Raw genomic sequence first — 23461 nt, 5'->3', positions numbered from 1 at the left:
TTTTGTGCAGCTGCTTAGGGGAACTCCTAAGCCACTAAAAGTCCTCTTTCCTGCTCTTAGCAGATCTCGCCTTAGGAGCCCTTTTAAGCGCTAGGAATCTTGAGGAATAGCTTTTATATTAACTGGGATTGTCGTGTCACTTTTAGGGGAAATTCTAAGAAAACGTCATGACTCTGAGAATTTTCTTAGAATTTGGCCGCTAGGAGCCACTTTTTGCACAAAGATTCTTTAGGGATACGGGCCCAGGTTATCAACATGTGTTTAGTGCTCTTAGAAAGACAAACACGAGCTAGCTGCCTTACATACAACATATCTACATGTCAGAGGGAACAACATGCATTACTTTATATTCAGGCCACAGGTTTAAGAGAACCAGTTGTGTGGGTTATCTACCTGGCAGGGGTCGGCAGCAGCGACAGCCTGGCTTGCTTTCAAAGCCAGCTGGCAGATGTTTTCCTGACCCATGATGATGAGATAAGTCACAATCAGGACAAGAGAGGAGGACAGGCGCTGGCTGGACGACAGGGCGGAGCTGACCGCCAACAGCCAATCGGTCGCCGCTGCTGGATTGTTGGCCACTTTGCGCAGTACCGACAAAGACACGCTGAGCTCACTATACCAGGAACTCAGAGACAGAGGCAGTGATGGGGCCGGCTGAGGGAGACAGATTCATGAGAAACAAATGAGAAAGAACAAAGAGCAAAGCTACAGATGCACCATGAATGTTAATGAAGTGTAATTTAAGGATCAAGCAAAGCATCCCAGAGGAACAACACTCCAGAGACTGGATGCTGACCCTGAAGAAGAGGCAGTAAAGACAGCCCTGTTGCTATGACACTGAGAGGGAAACAGTATTTTTGGATGGATGTCGTCTATGCTCTAATGCTCTGTCCACTCACCACCTAACAGCTACCTGCACTATTGTAACAGTGTTTGAATTACGTGGCTACACCTCAAAGAAAGACTCCAAAAACTGAATGTGAGAAACAGGCCTGGGGCTACCTGCTAGGCTACCTGCTGGGTTACCTGCTGGGCTAACTGCTAGGCTACCTGCTGGGTTACCTGCTGGGCTACCTGCTAGGCTACCTGCTAGGCTACCTGCTGGGTTACCTGCTGGGGTTTATCTGCGGGCCTGCTAACTCTGCGCAGCAGGCTGTGAGCCAGCCTGTGGTTGGTGCTGTGTGTGTTCTGGTCAGACAGCGGCTCAGTGAGACCCAAGCAGGACAGGAGCTGCAACACGGGGAGAATCAGGACCGGACTCAACCAGGGCGACGCCTCCGCTTGTTCAGGGACCAAACTCAGTGCTGTGTTGAGAGAAAGAATATCTCATGTAGGACACAAAGCTCTGTGAGGTTCCAACCATGACCTGCACACACAACCTAGTTTTGTTCCCACTAATTCTTTCACTGCTTCAAAGTCTCTTAAAGGAAGCTAAAGCCAGCAGAGCTTTGTCCAAAATAGTCACTTTACCAAGTCTGAGAAGGCTGGTCAGCTGATCTGAAGGGGCTTCCAACAAGAGCAAGGCCACGCCCATCATCAGCTCATCCAACAGCAACTCCTGCAGAAAACAAACAGCGATGCCAACAGGTCAATACAGGCCACAGGCTCCAGGTCACAGAGGCCCGAGAGGTTACACATTACAGCACTGACAAGGTTCACAATGGGGGACATTTGACCCACATGTGTAAACCTCTATAGGCCAGAAGGCATCTTGTTCCATTCACTGACATCACCAGCAGACTGACAGCTAATAAATAAGTCAGCATGTTTGGTTTTGTAGGCGTGGACAGGATCGATGGTCAGGCTTCCTCTCAGAGAGGCTCCAACTGCAGGATGTGAATGATGTTAATAAGGTGAAACGTGTAAACAGAATCGGTCCCAGCATGGAGACAGTGTGTGAAGAAGACTCTGTATTTACATGAACCAATCACCACTGCAGAGCAGTTCATTTAATCCCTACGTAAGAAGATCTGTGTAACCGTCACTACAGCTGTTTCTGTGATGAAGTTTCAGTCAGCTTTAATCAGCTGTTGGGATGAGATGCAGCGCAGAGACCAACAAGTGCTCAGCATCACTGGGAACAAACCACTTCAGGTGACCCATCATGGAGCTCATCCAGAGGATCAGAGCAGCGATCAAAGCAAAGGGTGACGAATCTAAAACATGTGCTGAGTTACTTCCTTCCACACGTGTTCATAGTTCTGATGGTTTCAGTGAGATTTAGTCTAAACTAATTTTTCACACTAATTCTGGTCACACAGCGTCTCCAACACTGCTTTCTTTAATGTGACTGTAGCCTGAGGGTGCACAGCCTGACTTCATCACACAAGTGAGTGTAAACAAACCTGATGACAGCCATGACGTTACGTCACGTTAAGCAGCACAGCAGCGCGGCTTCTTTATCTTTGCTGGTGTCTGATTGTCTACAAACAGCGATCACCTGACAGGCTGGAACAAGCTGCTGCATTAAGCCGATTATTGGTCTGCAGTCTCCGTTGAACTCGAGGCATCGCCGACACGCACACAGCAGCTGCAGAGCCAGCGCCGCTTTCTCTGGTTTCCACTGGTCTCCAGAGGTCCCAGTTAGATCTTGGAGCAGAGCGCCCACAAACGCACACAGCTCCAGGACTGCCTCCACGCTGTCCACCTGCAGGACAGAGAGGAGAGGCTGACATAGCTCCATCCTGCTCTCTGTATTAGCTACTTCCTGTCAATCTGAGCGTATGCAAATAAGAGAGACACATTTAAATGAACGGTGGTGTAACATACAGAGTGGAAACATGTTGACGTGTCTTTGTACAGTTACCTAACATAACTTCAGTTTGTTACCTGCATGTGTGGAACCAGCTGACAAAGACAGAGCAGCAGCCTGTCAGACACTGGGGACAGCGTTTCCTGCTCCTTGTTCTGGGGGGCGGACCTGGATCCTCCCTGAATGGGCAGCATCACCCTAAGAAGACTCTGTCGAAGGAGCGCGTGCTCGGGTTGCCTGTGAGGTTGGCAGTATAGGTACCGAAGGAAGGGGGCCAGCATGGTGATATAAGCCTCTTTATCTCTGTAACGTACACACACACTGGAGTCATAAGAATCTCTGAGAATAGATCATCTCATAATGTCCAGTTGTCTTCAAAGTAGTGTACAACATAACAGCTACGATAGGAACCAGTAAGACTCACCTGTCAACAGCTTTCTGGATAAAGTCATCGATCTCGAACAGCAGAGCCGGCCAGCAGTCCACTCTGTTCTCCAGGGCTGTGACGTACGGGTGAGGGCTGCTCCTGCAATGGACGGGTCAGTGTCCCAGCTCTGATTCAAGTTATGGTCCCAACAAACCACTGAGTCAGTCTATTACAACGAAGACAAACTAAGAAGGCATCAATCCACACAAGACCTGTTGTCTTCCTTCTCTCACCCCAACCAATCACAGCAGATGGCCCCGCCCCTCCCTGAGCCTGCCAGAGGTTTCTTCCTGTTAAAAGGGAGTTTTTCCTTCCCACTGTCACCAAAGTGCTGCTCATAGGGGGTCATATGATTGTTGGGTTTTTCTCTGTGTTATTATAGGATATACTGTACAATATAAAGCACCTTGAGGCGACTGTTGTTGTGATTTGTTGCTGTATGAATAAAACTGAATTCCAAGTTCTCCAAAGAACAAGTGCAAACTGTCAACACTAAAAACTATTGACAGTGTTATTTTAAAGCATCGATCCTTTACTGTTGGCTACACATCGTCACTTTTGCAGAATGCAGTCATATAAATAGTCCTCCAACATCCATACTGTTTCCACACAAACTGGATTTACACACCCACTCCCACAGTGACAATCTAAAGGCAAAATGTCACGTAGCTGCCACCTATGAGGATGAAAACATGCTTAAAATATGGTGTACTCACACGTACCTCTAACCAGAGTCGAGTGTGAGAGACAAAACGTTAGCAGTTGCACACACACTAATGCATCCACTGATACATTATAGATCAGCCTTTGAATGAAGTGCTGTGTGCCTGTTCAATCATTTTCCAAGTGCAGGAAGGAAGCTCACGTCTGTGCCTGTGACAGCCTGCACTGTGGGCCAGACGTCTACTCCTCCGTGTTTCCAGTCTTCACATGATGTAACCTGTTTGACCACATGTGTCACCCTTCAGCACGCCATTTTCAGACCCTCAGTTTACTTTCAATACACGCCAACTCGTCAGCCTATCAGAGCACTCCCCACGTTCCAGCACAAAGGAAGCAAACAATCAGGAGTTTCTTCTGTTTATTGTGACTCAAAGTCTGTTGGTGTTTCAGAGCACTGGCAGACAATTTGGACAGAGGAGATCTTTCTGTTGCACCGCTGATTTTTATACGGATGTTCACGAGTGTCTTTGTCTTTGAAGTGAAGTCTGCAATCATCCACAGGACAGATTTTATACACTAAAAAGAGGAGAGCTCACTATATTGTGACCAAACATCACTTTTAATGTTAAAACCCTGTTCGTTCTTACAGCGACCCCATCACTGCAGCCACAGCACCGTCTGTCACTCTGTCCTCACTCATGAACAACACCCACAGATACTTAAAAGCCTCCAACTTGGGCGCCAGCTCGTCCTTGACCTGGAGTGGGTGCTCCACTGTTTTCAGCTTTGAACCACAGCCTCAGACTTGGAGGTGCTGATTCTCATTCCCAATGTTTCCCACGCAGCTGCAGAATTACTCAAAACAGCATCGATAACAACACCCACCAGGAATAGATCCGACAGTGATGGCAAAACGGACCAAGCTCAAAAAGTCTTGCTCCATTGCCTCACCAAGCTCCTCGTACAGCTGAGTTTTTGCTTCAGCTACTGCAAGAGTTACACTCATCCTGTCGATATCTGCCAGACGATAGCCAAGCCTAACAGGACGCTTCAACCTGCTGCTCCTGAACCTCCAATGTCTATCTTCTGGTTCAGAGATTGCCACCACAACATCAACGTTATGCACCAGTTTGGGATTCTCATGCTCCAAGAGCCAGTTTATAGCTGGGACTGAAGCACCAGGGCCTTTGACTGCCACCAGACAGAGCACCGGACCCCTACGGCACTTCAGGTGGGTGGTGGACCAATGCTGCTTCTTTGGACTAGCAGTAAGCTACAAGCTATATGTAGCTTGATAGATTACACAAGACAATATGTTTGAACATCTCTAGATATTAGACATGAGATACTTACCTGATAGAATACGGACAGGTGAAGTGTCCATCGCTCTGGTCAGCCTGCATCTCCAACAATCGCCGAATGACTTTTATCAACCCTTGAGTGTGTCTGTTGGACATCAGAGTCAGAATAACTGAAAAAACTAACAGTGTGAGCATTTTCATTGCTTCAAATGTTTTCAAATAGTTACATTATGCTGCACAACTAGGTTAGCGTCCAGATTAGAGAGCATCCAGCTCTGAACTGTGGAACAGTGACCTTTAACATTTTCATGTTTCCAGTTTGAACTTTCAAAGCTATTTTCTTTACTTCACATGAGCCCTGATGGAGAGCAATGACATCGTGGATTTATCCTCAGCACAGACTAAGCTGTGACCTCCATGTGTCTAACTCAGTTTGTAGACTGTCAGTCGGGTTCCTGCACTGGAAGCATTGACTCCATGTTACACACTGGTAGCTGGAAAAGAAGGCGACTGGACTTGATTAAGTTTTAAAGATGTTTCACTTCTTATACAAGGTGGAGAGACCCACATATTTAAACCCTACAGGGCATTTCCCTCCTTGGAGATGGTCATCAAGCTATTTGTCATGTGCGTCGTCACATGAGTATAAACAAAAGCGTAGGTCATTGTCAACACCAAGGGTTAAGGGTTGAACCACTATGAGACCTCACCGCGACCCATCATGTGACCTTTGAGGTCACCTGAGGCGAGGTGTGAGTGGGCCTTTAAAGGGATTTAAAGACTGAATTTGTAGGTGACGATGGCCAGTAACAGTGGACATACACGGCCTTCTTCATACCTCTTCTCAGTTCACAGTGTTAGCATTCTCATGCTAAAGAGAGCCTTCTTTGTCCTGCTGATACACAACCTCGTCCTGCTGAGGTCTATCTTTCATGTTGTGCCTTTGTGCAGCGGCTGTAATGCTGCATGGATGCAGGTTACAGAGCCTCTATCAGACTCATTGACAAACAGCTGAGCTGAGCTTTCTGAGGCAGGATCGTGGCGTCTAATAACTGCGCGTTGCATACCTTGCAGAAGGCAGGAGGTTGAGGACACCATTGAGGATGTAGTCCAGGTCTGCATGGCCCTGGTCCACCAATAACACCAAGGTGTCACAGCACGCTGAACACACCACAGCACAGTCACTGCAGCACTGCTGCCACAAAGCTTCCAGTGCTGGGCCCTGAACAACAACAGTGATGCAGTCAGTGTTTCAGAAGTTTAACAAAACGATCTGTGCCATTTCCACACATGCACTGAAGCCCTGAATGAAAACGGACAAAGACAGAGGTGCACGTGAGAATGCAATCTGTCCCACTCAGTTCAGCCACTCGGGCTCAGCACTGATTCAATCCCAACAAGGTTTGATTCAATTTGGACTCAGACAGTCAGAAATATTATAACTATGATTGTTTATCAGTGCATATCCATATTTTATATCTGTGTATAAAAACAAAGCTGACACTGTGAGATCAGAGGTGTCAGCCTCACAGCAGATGTGTCAAAGTCACTGAGGATAAAACACAGGACCACATGAAGCAGATGTTCCTGCTCTTTTATACTTCATGTAACTAAAGAAATGATCATAAGTGACTCTTACAGGAACTCACCTGAGCACAGGACCAGGTGATTTGCCCATCTGACCCTTTTTCCTTTAAGACAGCTGCAACAAGACTTCTCACCGTCTACAACACAAGAAAATCACACTTCTGTACCATTATTCACAATAACAAAGAGAGGAAGAGAAACCAACACTACAGAGTGAATGAATGAATGAATGAATGAATTAGTGAATGAATGAACGAATGAGTGAATGGATGGATGGATGGATGGATGGATGGGTGAGTGAGTGAATGAGTGAATGAGTGAATGAGTGAGTGAGTGAATGAGTGGATGGATGGATGGATGGATGAGTAAATGAATGAATGAATGAATGAATGAATGAATGAGTGAGTGAGTGAATGAATGAGTGAATGGATGAATGAATGAATGAATGGATGAATGAGTGAATGAATGAGTGAGTGAATGAATGAGTGAATGGATGAATGAATGAATGGATGAATGAATGGATGAATGAATGAATGAATGAATAAGTGAATGAATGAATGAATGAATGAATGAATGAATGAATGAGTGGATGAATGAATGAATGAATGAATGAATGTGCCTACAGGGACCTGAGTCTGTGTGTGTTCAGTAAAACCTGCCTCTCCTCTACATAAACATATTAAACACACGAGTGTGAGTGACTCAGAAACCCTCGTGGTTGCCAACAAACATACAAAGTAACTCTGTGTCTTGGATCTTGTTACACTGTAAACTCACCTCATGTCTCTTTAAAATCCTCCAACAGCTGCAGACATGTATCAGTGCACCTTACAGTCATGTTACTCTATCAAATAGTTACGTTACTCTTTACTCTGTCTTATCAGGAGACTTTTTTATGAGTATTGCTGAATTCCTGTTAATGGTAGAGATTTTCTGCCTGTGTGAGCTGCTACTTAGTTTACCTCTATCATTAACAAATCACTCGTACCTGTGGAATCAGACAAGGGAAGGATCATTGGTATCATTTGGATGGGAGGAGTCACAGAGCAGAGTCCGCCTCTTACCTGGGCTTGTATGACGGGGCTGGGGAACTCGAGCCGCGTCTTTAAACTCTCCATCATGTCACTGGATCATACCTGTGAACATCCAGAATCTCCATTAGAACAAGAGGAGGAGGTTTGATCAAAGTAAAGACAGCTCTCCTGTTAAACTACAGATGATCACATATCAGGGAAATCAGACTTTAGCTCAGGGATGTGACATCGAACCCCTGACTGATCCAAGCTGTTTATTCTTCCTCTCAAACAAACATTCCCAAATGTTTGTCCCAAACAAAGGAAACCAAGATTACCCTTCAGCCATCCACCCACTAACTAAACAACACTTTAAGTTCATGTAAAGTTTCTGGATGAAACTTTATATGAACTTACATGACGTGTACATTGTTGTTTCTAAATGCATTTTGCTAAACTATTTTAGTGCTGTGGCAGTGTGTTGTCATGTGTATCTATTAATAAGTGTTCAAACAGAGATGCTAACAGTGCCTGATTACGTTATCTTATATAACAAATACGTAGCTTTCAAAGAGAACACATGGTGATAGATGATGAAGTCTCCCAGCAGCCCTCCTACTGCAGTGTTACTGGGATACGCTCAGAGACACCTGATCCAGTTCTAACAATAAGCTTTAGAGAAAAAACACAAACACTAAATGGGGAGTCTCATGAATCCAAGCTGGGAGCTGGTCCACAGGAGCTGGGCCACTGAGAGACAGCTGAAGGCACTGCTGAAGGCACTGCCTCCTATTCTACCTAGCAACAACAAATAAGGCTGCAGTCTGAGGAGGGAGTGCTCTATCAGTATAACTTTGTACTACAAGCTTTTTAAGAGACGACAGAGGCTGATTATTCGAGACCTCGTCTGTCAGAAGGAGGATTTTAAATCTTGGATTTAACAGGGAGTCAGTGAAGAGGAGCTAATATGTGACAAACATGCTCTCTTTCTACTTCCTGTTGGTACTCGTGCTGCAGCGTTTCAGGTTAACTGGAGGCTTTGAGGCTTTTCATGGCACTTGTCTGATAACACTGACTCACAATCGTGCAGCTAGAGTCACTCTCAGCTTAGTTCACAGACCTACATGGTTGTTTGTGCACACTGAATGATATATTCTGCTCAAAGACTCCTCACAGCTTCACTGGAGCCACGATGATGCTGTTTCTAAGAGTTTTAGGGCCGAGCACAACAGCCTCTGTCTGGATTTAGAAGCAGGAAATTAGAGGTCACCAGGTCTTTTAGGTCTCTGTGATCAACCAATCACAACAACAGTCACTTGAAGGCACAGACCACGAAGTACAGAGAAAATCCCACCAACCGGTCAACCCCAATGAGCAAGGCCTTGGCCACAGCGGGAAGGAAAATCTCCCTTTTAGCCGAACCAGACTGGAGGACGAGCAGACGTCTGACCGACTGGTGGAGAGGGAGGGACTCACATGGTGGATACTCATCTCTCACAGACGGTGAGAGGACAAAGACAAAAGTGTCACCTCATATCAGGCGGCACCTCCAGGGCTGAAAACTGAAACCTGTGCAGAAGTGCCAAAAACTGCAATTCCCCTAACGGCCTCTGGAGGCTGCATCCAAAAGTGAGACAACCCCAGCAGCCCCCTATATGAGCACTGTTACAGTTTACAGCTGTAGCTTTTTACCAGGCCTCACCTCTGCCAATCCAAGTGACCCACCTGTGTCACACACACTGTGAAGCTAAGCAGTGTGTCACAATGAAAGCTCCTGCTTCTTCCATGGTTTATATACACATGCTGTGTGGATCTGTGTCTGAAGGAGCACAATACATTGGGACGCACACTCATTGTGTCCCAAGTGTCACTTTCAAACTATAAAAAACAAAAATAAAATCAGCAGCGTTTGCTCTGTTGGTCTCTAAAGAGGACATCAGGCTAAATACATCTACTGTTGTTAAATTAGTGCGACACACCATGATGAGCTGCACTCACACTGATACAGCCACATAGTACGTGACAGCTCAAATAATTAATCAAGAATAATCCCCCAGATATATAACAATGCTCAATCTGGAAATGGCAAAGCCGACCACCCAAGACAGAGCAGCATGTTTATGAAGTGTCCCACAAGAAACTGGACACGTCAGAGAAACCAGGAGAGGAACTGTGGTGTTACATGATGAGTGGGTGAATACAGCTGTTAAGGGTCACTGAGTGAAGGATGCAACAGGAGTTAGACCTGCTCTGGTGTCTGTTTTGGAGATGGTGACAATGACTTCAAATTAAAACTAAAACCCAGCTGGATGTGTCGTAGTGGAAAATGTTCAGTTTGTCTTTGAGAGTGACTGGAATGGACGAGGAGGGCCAGCTCAGGGTGAACCTGAGACCAGGTGACAGACCTGGATCCTCGGGACCAGGTGAGAGGAGGCAGATGAGTTGCTATGGAGACACTAAGAGGAGAAACCGGAAGAAGGACAATGAGCTACTATCTGTGGCGTTTCCGTCAGAGCCGCTGCACAGATCTACCCTGCAGGGCTTCCGTCGTGATGTTCATGGCAGGAACACTGCATTGTTTCTTGTGTACATATATCTGTACATATGAATGTTACTTCTGTATGCAGGACTATAATGCAGAGTCATAAACACACAGTCCATTTAGTCATTTAAGCAAAGGTATTACACATAGAACACAACATTGTAAATCAGTCTTTGGCACAATATCGGGATTATTTCGTTATTTATTTTTGTGTTTATGCGAACAATATGCCTGATTTGCGACTTTCTGCACTTCTATTGGTTGCGCGAACAAACGTCACGTCACTCCGAGGTCAAAGTTCAACGCGGCAGCGCTCCTCAGCCAGCACTTTTTATTTTATTGTTCTATAAAAAAAAATCAAATACTGTATTAAGTTTATTTTTTACCGGTAGTGAACTGTAGTGTAGCCTACCATTTCCACACGTAGGTGTTAAGTGCACTGGGCAGCTCAAAGTATAAGATATGATTTTCTTCTTGAGCTGACATACATTACACAGTGCAGGAGAACGATGATGTCATTCTGACATTATGAACAGTTAACAGTTTGCTCATTTCTCCCGACACTGTACCACTAACGTATACACACAGTTACATGCACTACATTAGTTTGTGTTAGCTAACATTCTCAGAATTCTGAGAATAAAGTCAGAATTCTGAGATTAAAGTCAGAATTCTGAGAAAAAAGTCAGAATTCTGAGAAAAAAGTCAGAATTCTTTTTTTTTTTTTCCCAGTGGCCCTAATCCTCTTCCGTAGCTTAGCAACATCCTCCTTAAACATGTAAAAGACATCATCTCCATGGGAGCACATGCTGCTCTAAAAACTGTGTATATAATTCAGTCTTGGTTCCTTTCCAAATGTGCAAGGTGCCACTTCCATAGGCACTGATCTAATGCCAACCATCACAGATGCAGCCTTTTTAAACACTGATAACAAACTTCAGCTCAGACATGTAAAGCGTCTCATTACAGACGATTTACAGCCGGCGAGCCTTCAAAGTCTTGGGTCTGAGATGAGTCCGTAAGAAACCACGTCGGCCGGTCTGGAAGCACGTCGCGAGGCTCCAAATGCTCCACCAGACCGCCGACAGGTCTCGCACGCCACAGCCGCTCTATCACGTGACACATACTGCTCCTATGAGCTAAGGTCATGTGTTGGGTTACGCCATGTCGCAAGTTTTCTGAGGTGCTTTTGTGATATTTAGTAGATCGGATTACATCTTTTTTTATTTATTACTTATATACGATCCAGTAATTTAGGTCAGTATCAGATCGATACCGATACGCAACGTCGGATCGGTCCATCTCTAGTTCAGATGGCTTTTAATGAGCCTTATAAAATAAACACAGTTTAAAAACATCTAGCAACTAAATCAAGGGTAGCCTGAACTTACAGTCACTGAACACAGCAAGTGTCCTGCTCTCAGACACAAAACCTGCCTTTAAAAGTTCAGAGTAATGAAATCAGCAGTGCTGATTCTATCATTTGTAGTCTCACACACTTGTGCATTTCTGTTGTTTTGGTTCACATCGGTTGATTTTCTGCTGCAAACAACTAATGAGAACATTTTCTAAACCTTTGAGTGTCCATCAGGATCCTGTAGAAACAGCTTCCATGTCAAAGATCAATATTCTGGATTCTGTTTAGAAAGAAAAAGATTTTTAGAAAAATCTCTAAAGAATTCAACATCTGTTTTGTTTTCTACTATTTATTTATTTTTTTAAGTCACTCTAGTACAGATTTCTTTAGTCACATATCTTTGTGTCTTCCATAAAAAACATTAAACAAGCAAACACTCAACACAGCAACACTGAAAGCATTTGAGTGTAACTTTCATTCAAATCAAACTTTATACACAATTACAAAATGGAACAAAAGACAATCTAAACATTAAAACACTACAGCCACTGAAGAAACAAATAAAACCAATCACAATCAAAATCAAAATATAACAGAAAAATAGAAGAGACATATCATACATCATATATCATCAGAGTGTTTCTCTAACAGCAGGAGCCTCTTTACACTCAGCTTCACACAGACGAGCTGAGGAATGATCAAGCAAACAACAGCATATCCTGATATGAGGCTCACAGATCAGGATCAATACAACACGTAGCAACCGACATTGATGTTGCCATGGTGACCGCTGCCATATATAGTATTTCTGTTACCTCACTTGTCTGGCTGTTTTTCATTTTACTAATGAGTCCACTCTCTTCCCTCACTTTCGTCTCTTCCTCGTGTTTGAGCTCCTCTCAGAGAGGATTTAAGAAAGAGCTTTGATGATGGCTGTAGCTCAGGAGATAGAGCAAGGCATCTAGTGATCAGAAGGTTGGTGGTTCAATCCCTGACTGCTCCAGCTGGCACACAAAGTATCCTTGAGCAAGACACTAACCCTCTCCGATGCATCCATCAGAGTATGAACGTGTTAAACAAGAATCAGTCCATTCACCATGGAAACATCAAAGTAGAAAGTGATGTCAGTTATGATTGGCTGCACAGCTGGATCACATGACCAGGTGAGTGGTACAAATAACAGGAAGCTTCTCTTGTGCCTTTAATAATCATTTGAATTGATAACTTATGATTTACAGACTGTTCTTTATCTTTTCCTTGTCGTCTGAAACACAGAAAAATATCAATGTTGGAAAATATGACATTTATATCTAGTTTCTAAAGGATGGTTTAATTCTCCAAAGGCCACCACAGACATGACAAAGTTATTTCCTCATTATAATGCACAAAAACAAAAATCAGGATGAGCCCTGCTGCTCACCAAACTTGTGTTGAATAATAATTTGTGAATCATTTAGTTTAAAACATCAACTGACTGAATCCATGAATCTCATCATGTGTTTCAGAGTGAAAGACACAGACATGTACAGACTGAACTGTTTCTCTAACAGGTAAGACTAACTACACAGAGTCACTGACCCATAGTGAACGAACAGTCTTTTGAAAGAATAAAATTTGTCTTTTCGAGACCAGATCCCAAATCCAGGATAAAGAGGTTCAGTGAATGTGGTGTTGAAGATGTGGAGGTGAATCAGAGTTTCAGAGGAGACTCTGTAGAAGGACAGAGTGCCAGCAGGACAGTCCACATACACTGCTGCTCTGTTAGAGACAGAGGAGGAAGAGGAGGAGGAGGAGGAGGAGGAGGAGGAGATGCGTGTTTCTCTGTAATTGTGCCACACAGAGAAATATTCATCAGAGCAGAAAAGACTCCAGGACTGATCATTTCTACCAAAAACACACTCATCACTGTCTCCTTTCCTTTTGATTCCTCTGTAACTCACTGATATCAAAGCCCTGCTCGTCCACTCGACCTCCCAGTAACAGCGACCAGTCAGACCATCTCTACACAGCAGCTGAGGATAAAAATCAAATCTGTCTGGATGATCAGGATATGACTGAACCTTCCTCACACATGTCACCTTCCTGTTGTTGTCAAACAGTTGGAGGTCTGTGTTCACTGTGTTTGTGTCGATTGTGAGTTGACAGGAATCTGATGGAGAGAACAAACACAATCCAGCTGCAGTTATTGATCCATCATCTGTTCATTGATTGACACTTTGATGATGACTCCTGACATGATGAAGATGGTTGAATGTGTGCTGCTTTGTTTTCATGAAGCCCATTAAAAACACACTTACACTTCCTCAGACCTGGTCTCAACCATCGGACTCCAGCAGGCTCCACCCTGAAAGGAGGAGGGGGGTCAGAGCAGCACAGTCAGCATGCACACATGGACATTACATGGCTCTCATACACACACTGTTACACACTGATAAAGGAACAGTCCAACATTTTGACACATAAATGTTTCAACTTCAAAAGATCAAAACTCACAATCACATCACATTTAATCTCCTTTATTAAGCACGATGTCCAGGGAGCATTGACATGTGCCACAGTCAAGGTTCAACACACTGTGACATTCATGCTGTCAGGGAGTGGCTGCATATTAAATGTAAAGACTGGGACTGGCTACAAAAACTGATCCAGTACAGGTAGAGTGCAGCAGCCAGTGCATCACATATTTTGAGCTAATGCAGCGGTCATCACACCACATACTGCTTTCTATGTAAAGGAGCCTTCATTCTCAGATTAGGGCTGTTTGTCACCATAAAGTCTGTCTCACAAGGGCAGCCACTGGTCCAGGCGAGGATGCCTCCACAGTGGGATGTCTGAGGGTGCAGACATGGGTGAAGTTAGGACCAGGTGCCAGTGGACCTGTGGACCTCTGGAGACAGGAGTTATTGTTTCACTCCACCAAAAGCAGGAGAGAAAGATGTTTATTAATAATCCTTCTAATTAATAAATGCTCTGTAGAGCAAATTTGTTGAAGGTAAACAAACATAAATGATGGAAACAGCATCAACCAATCACAATGCTGCACTCTTGCAGGACGAGGTTGTGATTTGATGCATGTGATGAATATATTTATTTCTTATTCTCCGAACAGGAAAATTATCTTTTATTTTTTTATATTTATACTAACATAAATGCATTTAAAGGCTCGTCATCTTGATTTATTTATTCAGAAATGATATCAAACAATAAAACAGGGAAACCCTGAATTAAATGACACAATTCTTGGTCATTGATGGTTACAGCTAACAGTGTCTCTGGGACCACTTTTGACAGCATTTGACTGAAGTGCTGGTTGGCTGCAGGGCCACCATGAAGGCTCTTTCTGGAGCTCTCCGGCTACGTCCACACTAATACGTTTTAGTTTGAAAACGCCTCGTTTTCTCTCCGTTTTGGCCTCCCGTCCACACTGAGACTGTGTTTTCCATCCATCCATCCATTTTCTTCTGCTTATCCGGGGCTGGGTCGCGGGGGCAGCAGCCCAAGCAGAGAGGCCCAGACCTCCCTCTCCCCAGCCACCTACTCCAGCTTGTCCGGGGGAACACCAAGGCATTCCCAGGCCAGCCGAGAGATATAATCTCTCCAGCGCGTCCTGGGTCTGCCCCGGGGCCTCCTCCCGGTGGGACATGCCCGGAACACCTCACCCAGGAGGCGCCCAGGAGGCATCCTTGTCAGATGCCCGAACCACCTCAGCTGGCCAAACTTCTCACCCTATCTCTAAGGGAGAGGCCAGCCACCTTTGAGAGGAAGCCCATTTCCACCACTTGTATTCACGATCTCGTTCTTTCGGTCACTACCCACAGCTCGTGGCCATAGCTGAGGGTCGGGGCGTAGATCGACCGGTAAATTGAGAGCTTTGCTTTTACACTCAGCTCTCTCTTCACCACGACAGACCGGTGCAGCGTCCTCATCGCTGCAGCCGCTGCACCAATCCGTCTGTTGATTTCCTGCTCCCTTCTCCCATTGCTCATGAACAAGACCCCGAGATACTTAAACTCCTCCAGTTGGGGCAGGAAGCCGACCCTGACCCGGAGTGGGCACTCCACCCTTTTCCGGGTGAGGACCATGGCCTGAGATTTGGAGGTGCTGATTCTCATTCCCACCGCTTCACACTCGGCTGCGAATCGTTCCAAGGTGAGCTGGAAGCCTTCACCCGATGAAGCCAACAGAACCACATCATCCACAAAAAGCAGAAATGAGATCCTGAGACCACCTAAGTCAGGGGTCAGCAGCCATTTGGACCCGGTTTCCATGCAAAAGAAAACATTGGGAGTCGCAAATGCTTTTTGACATCTAAAATTAAGATAACACTGCATATATTGTTTTTTACCTTTATGCTTTGTGTGAATAACTAAGGTGTGTTGCTTAAATCCATGAAGTGCTACAGAGAAAATTACAATTTATTTATGTAAGTAACACATTTTGAACTCTTAAAGAAATATAAGAAAAGGAAAGACACCCAGCTGAACTAAAATGATCCAGCAAACAAAAACTGTTGTGAGCAGCCACCCTTATATCGCCTTTGGGCTTTTGGAGCCTTGACCTGACTTTTAAAAAGTAATTGAAAAAAAGCACAATGCTGCTAAAAGATGAAAAATAGATATTTGCAAAATTCTGCCTAAATATGTATTTTACCTGGTTAATGTGTGTGGCGGGGCGTGGTCTGCAGCGCCGCTGCAGGGGAGGCGGACGCACCTGAGCGGCACCCGCAATCACGTCTCGACGCCTTAACGTCTGTGCTATCTTTGCTGTTGTGTTGATGTGTGTCGGGCTGTGAGCTGCAAAGCTACAGCCGGCTGTGTGCGTACAGCAACCGTGTGTGAAAAGTGGTCAATAAAGAGATGCTGAAAAGCGTGTTCATGCAAATATCGTCGGGTCTGCCGTAATATGTTTACAATGGGACTTCTGGTCACAGCGTCTGCAAATCGAGACTGTACGAAGTCATTTTCATCTTTACGCAGGACTGTAAGCTGTCATCTGTGAGGCGTGAGTGGTGTTTGTTTTTAACATAGTTCATGGTGGAGAACAGCTGCTGACATAATGTGGATCCGAAGATCTATAACTGGCCTGCCTGGGATTGAAAGTCTCGATAAATGCACGGTGTTTCGGCGGGTACACCGGCTTCCGCGAGTGTGACGGATATTTTGAGCGATGAAGAAATAATAGAATAAAATTTTATTTTTATACTTCAAAATCACAATAATCTTCCAATTTAGAACTACAAGTTAAAAAGAACTAACATAAATAAAATACACTTCAGCTAAATACTTCTAATTTATTTTCCCCGAGCCGCACTATAAGGACTAAAGAGCCGCATGGGGCTCCGGAGCCGACGCCTGACCTAAGTGAAAGCCCTGTACCACTTGGCTACGCCTAGAAATTCTGTCCATAAAAATTATAAACATAATCGGTGACAAAGGGCAACCCTGGCGGATCCATCACCCACCTGGAACGAGTCCGACTTATTGCCGGCTATGCGGACCAAGCTCTTGCAATGGTCGTATAAGGACTGAATGGCTCATAGCAATGGGCCAGTCACCCCATACTCCCGGAGCACCCCTCACAGGACTCCCCAAGGGACACGGTCGAATGCTTTCTCCAAGTCCATAAAACACATGTAGACTGGTTGGGCAAACTCCCATGCGCCCTCGAGTATCCATGAGAGGATAAAGAGCTGGTCCAGTGTTCCAAGTCCAGGATGAAAACCGCATTGTTCCTCCTGTAACCAAGGTTCGACTAACGGTCGGACTCTCCTCTCCAGCACTCTGGCATAGACTTTCCCAGGGAGGCGTTTTCGCTCAAGGAAAACGCTGTGTTTTGAACACGCTCTCGAAAATGCATACATTTGAAAACGGTGCTTTCCCTTCGCAGTGTGGACAGCAAAAATGCAGACTTGAAAACGATGACACCTTTTTAGTCATGTGATGCAGTCATGTGACCAATTAAACAAAGATAGCGGAGGGCATTATACAACAGTTGTTTTGTTTGCTCTCATTTTTGACAGCCCTATTAAAGGTTAATATCAGTCTGTACATGCTCCAGATAACTTTTCTTTAAATTCTGTAACTCTCACTCGCTTTTGCAACTTTGTACTTTTGTGTTACTCGCAGCGACAACTCCACCTCATTGTTAGTCCATTTAAAAACTCTGTGCTTTTCCTCATTTTGCTGCGACGTTTCAACGAGCCGGAAAGTGAATAGACGTCGGACAGAAATGAGGCAGGCCGGATCTTCTTGCGTTTCATGCATGCGCAGGACTGCAACATAAGCGTTTTTCGGCCGTTTCAATGTGGACACACAGCCTTGTGAAAACGACTGAAAACAATAGTGTGGACGCGGAGCATTTTCAGACGAAAACACCGTTTTCAAATCCATCTGGGCTAGTGTGGACATGGTCTCAGTGGCACAGCACATATCCTGCAGTGCAGGCTGCAGGGTAACAGGACCAGTGGTTGTCCTTGCTAGATTGGCTTTACAGTCAAAAACACCCACTGGTCTGGGCCCAACACCCAACCAGTGACCTGGTTTCCTCCACCAGATCCATCCCTTTGTTTCTTAATCTTTGCTTTCTGTTAGCAATGAATGACTGATTTGAATGATTGATTTATATTATATTTAGTGCTGTCAACATTAACCCGTAATTGCGGCGTTAACGCGGCAAATCCTTATTAACAAGTTAACGCAGATCAGCCCGATGAGGGGTTACACGGCGTTGAAGCGTTAATGCAGCTTAACACATTAATGTTGACAGCACTCATTATATTATAATTTGACTTTGAATTTCAAGGTTGATCGACCAAAGTTAATTCACTTTGACTGCATTCTATTTTTCTGTTTTTTTCTACTAACTATTATCACAAAGTCCAGTAGATCAATTTGATATTTTAGCACAAACAAGTTTCAGTAGTAAATGCTCAGAAGCAGTAAACTAGCAGTGCAAAATAGCCCATTTTAGTAGGCGGTCAGTTAAGTTGAGTGACCTAGTAATCCATTTACTTTTACTAATATGTTTTTCTAAGCTGGGGAAACAACTTCCCCCTAATTCTAGTTTATGCTGGGCCAGGCTAAACATGTCCTGGACATGGTCTCTGCACACAGATAAAACTTAAAATAAATAAAGAGAGTGAAAATGTCAGTTTCTTTCCAGAGATCAGTTTGAACAGGCTGCACCGTTGTTCCTGACAGAGATTTTGTCCTTTGAGACCCCATACAGACATCTACTGTTTAAGTTAGACCAGAAATGTGTGATTATTCAAATAACACTGGTTTCCAGCATTAAGTAATCACACAGAGCCAGTTTCCTCATCTATCAGACACTGTTTGTGGCTGTAACGGCCATCTACATACCTCAGAGTGTCCACTCTTAGCTGCTCAAGCATCTTCACTCCTGCCTCTCCTGGGTTATTGTAGCTCAGGTCCAGCTCTTTCAGATGGGAAGAACTGGAGCTAAAAGCTGAGACCAGAGACTTGCAACCTTCCTCTGTGATCAGGCAGCCTGACAGCCTGCAGACATGACAAATACTCTTAGAGAAGAGAAAAATAGCTAAATGCAAACAGGAAATTGCAGCCAAAAATGAAACAGGAGTTAAAAATGGCCATTAGTCAATCTAAACTTTATATTGTAAACCTCTAAACCTCATCTACTGAACATTTCAAGAACGCTGACCTGAGTGTTTCCAGTTCACAATATGGACTTTTCAGTCCAGAAGACAAAACTTTCACTCCAGAGTCCTTCAGGTCATTGTTACTCAGGTCAAGCTGTCTCAAACTAGAGGGCTGGGAGCTGAGTAGTGAAGACAGAGTTTCACAGCTTCCCTCTGAGAGATTACAGACACTCAATCTGAAGAGACAATAATGAGAAAAATAATAATGCTAAACTTTCTGGACTGAACCTTTGAAAAAACATGATCTATATAAAATATCATCTCTATAGAGGTTAAATCATGTGGAGGGTTAATTAATCATCAATAATCAATCAATGAGTCATCATTAAATAATGTATTAAATGTCATTAATGAATTAAGTTCAAAATACTTAATAAATTAAATACATACATCATTGATTTAATGCCATGTAATTTCCAATAAATTAATTACAAATTTATTGATTTTTAAATATATTTAATTAATCACTTATTGACACATTTAATTAATTATTTATGAATCTATTTATTTAATTCATTTGGGCCCTTCTAGCCCTGCAGCTGTGCATGTGCTTACATATCCACTGGTATGTATCCTACAGGTATTCTCACAGCAGTGCTGCTGAACATTAAATGACCAGCAGATGTCAGTTCTTCATAATAAGCAGTTAAACGAGGCTTTGTGTGATCTGCCTTTGGGCGAAGCAACTGGCCAGAAAAATTGGACACATTCACAGAGCTTTACCACACCATCACTGGACAACAATGGAATTATTTTAACTAAAAACAAATAATCAGAAAGTCTTCTGCCTGGTCTCATACCTCTGTGTTTCTGTAACATGAATAATGAGCTGAAACTCTCCTCACGACACCACCGATCAGCTCGAAGGGCCCTCGAGTTTACCTGCATGCATCCTGTTCACCTGTCATCTGTTTAACACCTGCTGCTTATTCAGGAAACACGCCCACATTACCTGGTGACAGTCACAGTTTAATGTGGGCCGCTGTTTGTCAATATAAAATAATTTTGTTCCAATATTGTGCACATAATTTACAAATGTACCATATTATTTGGACCATAAGGTGCACCAGATTATAAGGCGCACTGTCGATTTTTGAGAAAATTAAAGGACTTTAGGTTTGTTAAGTTTCCTCAGCGCACAGTTGCTGGAGCTTGTGTTTAACCTCAAAGTGACCGATCTGGGTTTACCTGTTACTTTAATAAGGATTTGGGCTTTTTGCATTTAAATTAAATAGATTTATTGACAGACATCAATTAAATAAGTAAACTTGTACCTCAGTAATATAGTTCTGCCACTTATCTGCTCTAATGACTGGAAATCTGATATCCAGTCACCAGCACAGCTTACTCACTTACAGTCAGTAAGTCACTTACTCAATCAGTTTGTTTTAGATTAAAGTTGTTTCATAACTGCATAATTTTACTGAAGTTTAATGTCTCAGCGGAGCACATGTGGAACTGAACCATTCGCTTGTCTTAATTATCTGATGTTTATATGTGTTACACTTTTTTTTTTTAAACAATGTCTTTTTTATTAAGAGGTTTCCTTTTATACACATAAACATCAACATATATATTATACATATAAACAGAAAGAAAAGAGAAGGATTACAGATGATCTGTACATTAAGGTTAAGTAGTACATTTAAGCTGTAAAATGAGTTCAGAAATGTATCTTCGGCTGTGAAATAAAAGGAGAAAAAAAAGGGGGGAAAAAAAGAGAAACAAGAGAGAAAAATATAAACAAATGTATAATATCCCAAAGTAACATAATCCCTGCAAAACAATCCCATTCATTCCCACCCAGGTCACTGCCTGCACCTGCACACTGTAATTCCACACCAGACTTAAGAGAGTTTGCTGAAAAATTCTTATAGATTTTGAAAAGCATCAAGGAAGGGTCCCCACATGTTTTGAAATTTCCCAGTGGAGTTCTGAAGTGAGTGTCTTATCTTTTCCAGTTTTAGACAGTCCATGAGGTCATATAACCACTGTTTGTGAGTGGGGGGGCAGCGTCCCGCCACCTCAATAGGATTGCCCTCCTGGCCAACAGGGAACAGAATGATAATGCCTGTTTTTTAAAGGCCGGTAAAAGCACCTCATTCCCACTGATGCCAAACAGAGCAAGAAGGGAGCCGGGGGCCAGCGTCACATTGAGAATCCTGGACAGGGTATGAAAAACATCTGTCCAGAACTGAACGAGACTGGGACAAGACCAGTACATGTGGATCAGTGAGGCTTCAGCAGTTTTGCATCTGTCACAATATGGAGTGATTTCAGGGTAGGTACGGGATAATCTAGATTTTGAGAAATGGGCTCTATGCACCACTTTGAACTGGATTAAACAGTGGCGGGCACATAATGATGTTGTGTTGACATGTTTGAGTATAGAGGCCCATGTTTCGTCAGAGATTGTAATGTTTAAGTCTTCTTCCCACAGTGTCTTGAGCTTGGATGAAGAGGTATGTGTCAAATTTAACATTTTATTGTAAAGCAAGGAAATCAGCACTCTATTGGTTGGATTGAGTTGTAGGATAGTTTCTAGTAGTGTAGGCTCTGGTGGAGGGCTTGAGCCTGAAGTCTGGGAACAAATAAAGTGCCTGACTTGCAAGTATCTGAAAAAGTGTGATGGTGGAGGAATATATTTATTAGCAAGTTGTTCAAATGATGCTAGTTTGTTGGCTATGAATAGGTCCTTAAAGTAAGTTATTCCACTTCTGTGCCACTCCGCAAACCCACCATTCTGGGTAGAAGGTTTAAAGAGATGGTTAGATGCAATGGGGCTGAGAAGGGAGAAGTCACAAAGTTTAAAATATTTCCTAAACTGGCCCCATATTTTTAATGAGTGCACCACTGCAGGGTTGGGAATGAAGTTGAATGAAGAGGATGAGAGTGGAGAACAAAGTGCAGCTGGTAAGGATATACGGTTGTCACTATGCAATTCCATAGTGACCCAGTCAGGACAACCACTCCGATTATGGTAAAAATACCAAAACACCAAACATCGTATGTTAGCAGCCCAATAATAAAAACGAAAGTTGGGAAGTGCAAACCCACCCTCAATTTTAGATTTTTGAAGATGCATCTTATTAAGCCTTGGGCGTTTACCCTGCCATAGATAAGATGAGATGACAGAGTCCAGCTTATTGAAAAAAGTGTTGGGAATGAAAATGGGTATGGCCTGGAAAAGGTATAAAAATTTGGGTAGAATGGTCATTTTAATTGAATTGATACGTCCTACCAGAGACATAGAGAGTGGTGTCCAGTGGGTAAGGGACCGCTTCACTTGGTTCAGTAATGCACTCACATTTTCTGTGAAAAGGTTTTTATGTTTTTTTGTCACTGTGATTTCCAAATATGTAATTTTTTCCCTTTCAACTCTGAAGGGCAAGCAGGTGAAGTCTAACATACTTGCTTTGCTACTTAGTGGGAAGAGCTCACTTTTATTAAGGTTCAGTTTATACCCTGAAATCTGACCAAATTGACTAAGCAGATTCAATGCAGATGGTAGTGAGGCTAAGGGCTTAGAAATAAAGAGCAGGAGATCATCTGCATAGAGCGAGACCTTATGTTCTGTATTGTTTCTCCAAATGCCGTGTACCTCTTTGCGACTGCGGAACGCAATGGCAAGGGGTTCTATGGCCAGATCAAAAAGCAGGGGGCTGAGAGGACATCCCTGGCGTGTGCCTCTGTGAAGTTTGAAAGGTGTTGACAGTTGGAGGTTAGTTCGTATTGTAGCAGATGGTTGAGAATAGAGTAATTTAATTCATGAAGTAAATTTCGCTCCAAAGCCAAATCTATCAAGGACTGCAAAAAGATAGTCAAACTCAACTCGATCAAAGGCCTTTTCAGCGTCAAGCGAGACTACACATTCATCAGAGTCTGTAGAGCTGGAGTAGACTATGTTAAATAGCCTCCTTATGTTAAAATATGAATGACGACCTTTAATGAAGCCTGTCTGGTCTTTCGAAATAATTTTTGGAAGAACTATTTCTAGTCTACGGGCAAGTATCTTGGCCAATATTTTAGCGTCTGTGTTCAGTAGAGAAATGGGTCTATAGGAGGCACATTCCAACGGATCTTTTCCTTTCTTTGTAATAAGTGTAATACAGGCTTCATAGAATGATCGAGGAAGAGATCC

The 23461-nt window shown here is 43.5% G+C and overlaps 2 protein-coding genes across 2 annotated transcripts in view; both read right to left on the bottom strand.

Moving 5' to 3' along the window:
- Window positions 1–7868, bottom strand: part of LOC148105928 (focadhesin-like) — a 44574-nt gene extending 36706 nt beyond the window's left edge. Inside the window, exons 1-10 of the mRNA XM_087838419.1 lie at window positions 7795–7868; window positions 6793–6867; window positions 6211–6365; window positions 5196–5288; window positions 3177–3278; window positions 2830–3055; window positions 2441–2647; window positions 1471–1558; window positions 1111–1304; window positions 394–654 (exon numbers count right to left, since the gene is read on the bottom strand). Of these exons, the coding sequence (XP_087694545.1) occupies window positions 394–654; window positions 1111–1304; window positions 1471–1558; window positions 2441–2647; window positions 2830–3055; window positions 3177–3278; window positions 5196–5288; window positions 6211–6365; window positions 6793–6867; window positions 7795–7851 (1458 nt within the window). The 5' untranslated portion in view covers window positions 7852–7868. The remainder of the gene's footprint in view (window positions 1–393; window positions 655–1110; window positions 1305–1470; window positions 1559–2440; window positions 2648–2829; window positions 3056–3176; window positions 3279–5195; window positions 5289–6210; window positions 6366–6792; window positions 6868–7794) is intronic.
- Window positions 7869–8310: 442 nt separating this feature from the next.
- LOC148105926 (protein NLRC3-like) overlaps window positions 8311–23461 on the bottom strand; it is a 37198-nt gene continuing 22047 nt past the window's right edge. Inside the window, exons 9-12 of the mRNA XM_087838932.1 lie at window positions 19323–19496; window positions 13940–13986; window positions 13267–13791; window positions 8311–8342 (exon numbers count right to left, since the gene is read on the bottom strand). Of these exons, the coding sequence (XP_087695058.1) occupies window positions 8311–8342; window positions 13267–13791; window positions 13940–13986; window positions 19323–19496 (778 nt within the window). The remainder of the gene's footprint in view (window positions 8343–13266; window positions 13792–13939; window positions 13987–19322; window positions 19497–23461) is intronic.

This window comes from Neolamprologus brichardi, chromosome 3, assembly GCF_056152115.1.
Source record: "Neolamprologus brichardi isolate AB-2024 chromosome 3, ASM5615211v1, whole genome shotgun sequence".
Taxonomy (NCBI): domain Eukaryota; kingdom Metazoa; phylum Chordata; class Actinopteri; order Cichliformes; family Cichlidae; genus Neolamprologus; species Neolamprologus brichardi.
This window is presented reverse-complemented; position numbering and strand designations above follow the sequence as displayed.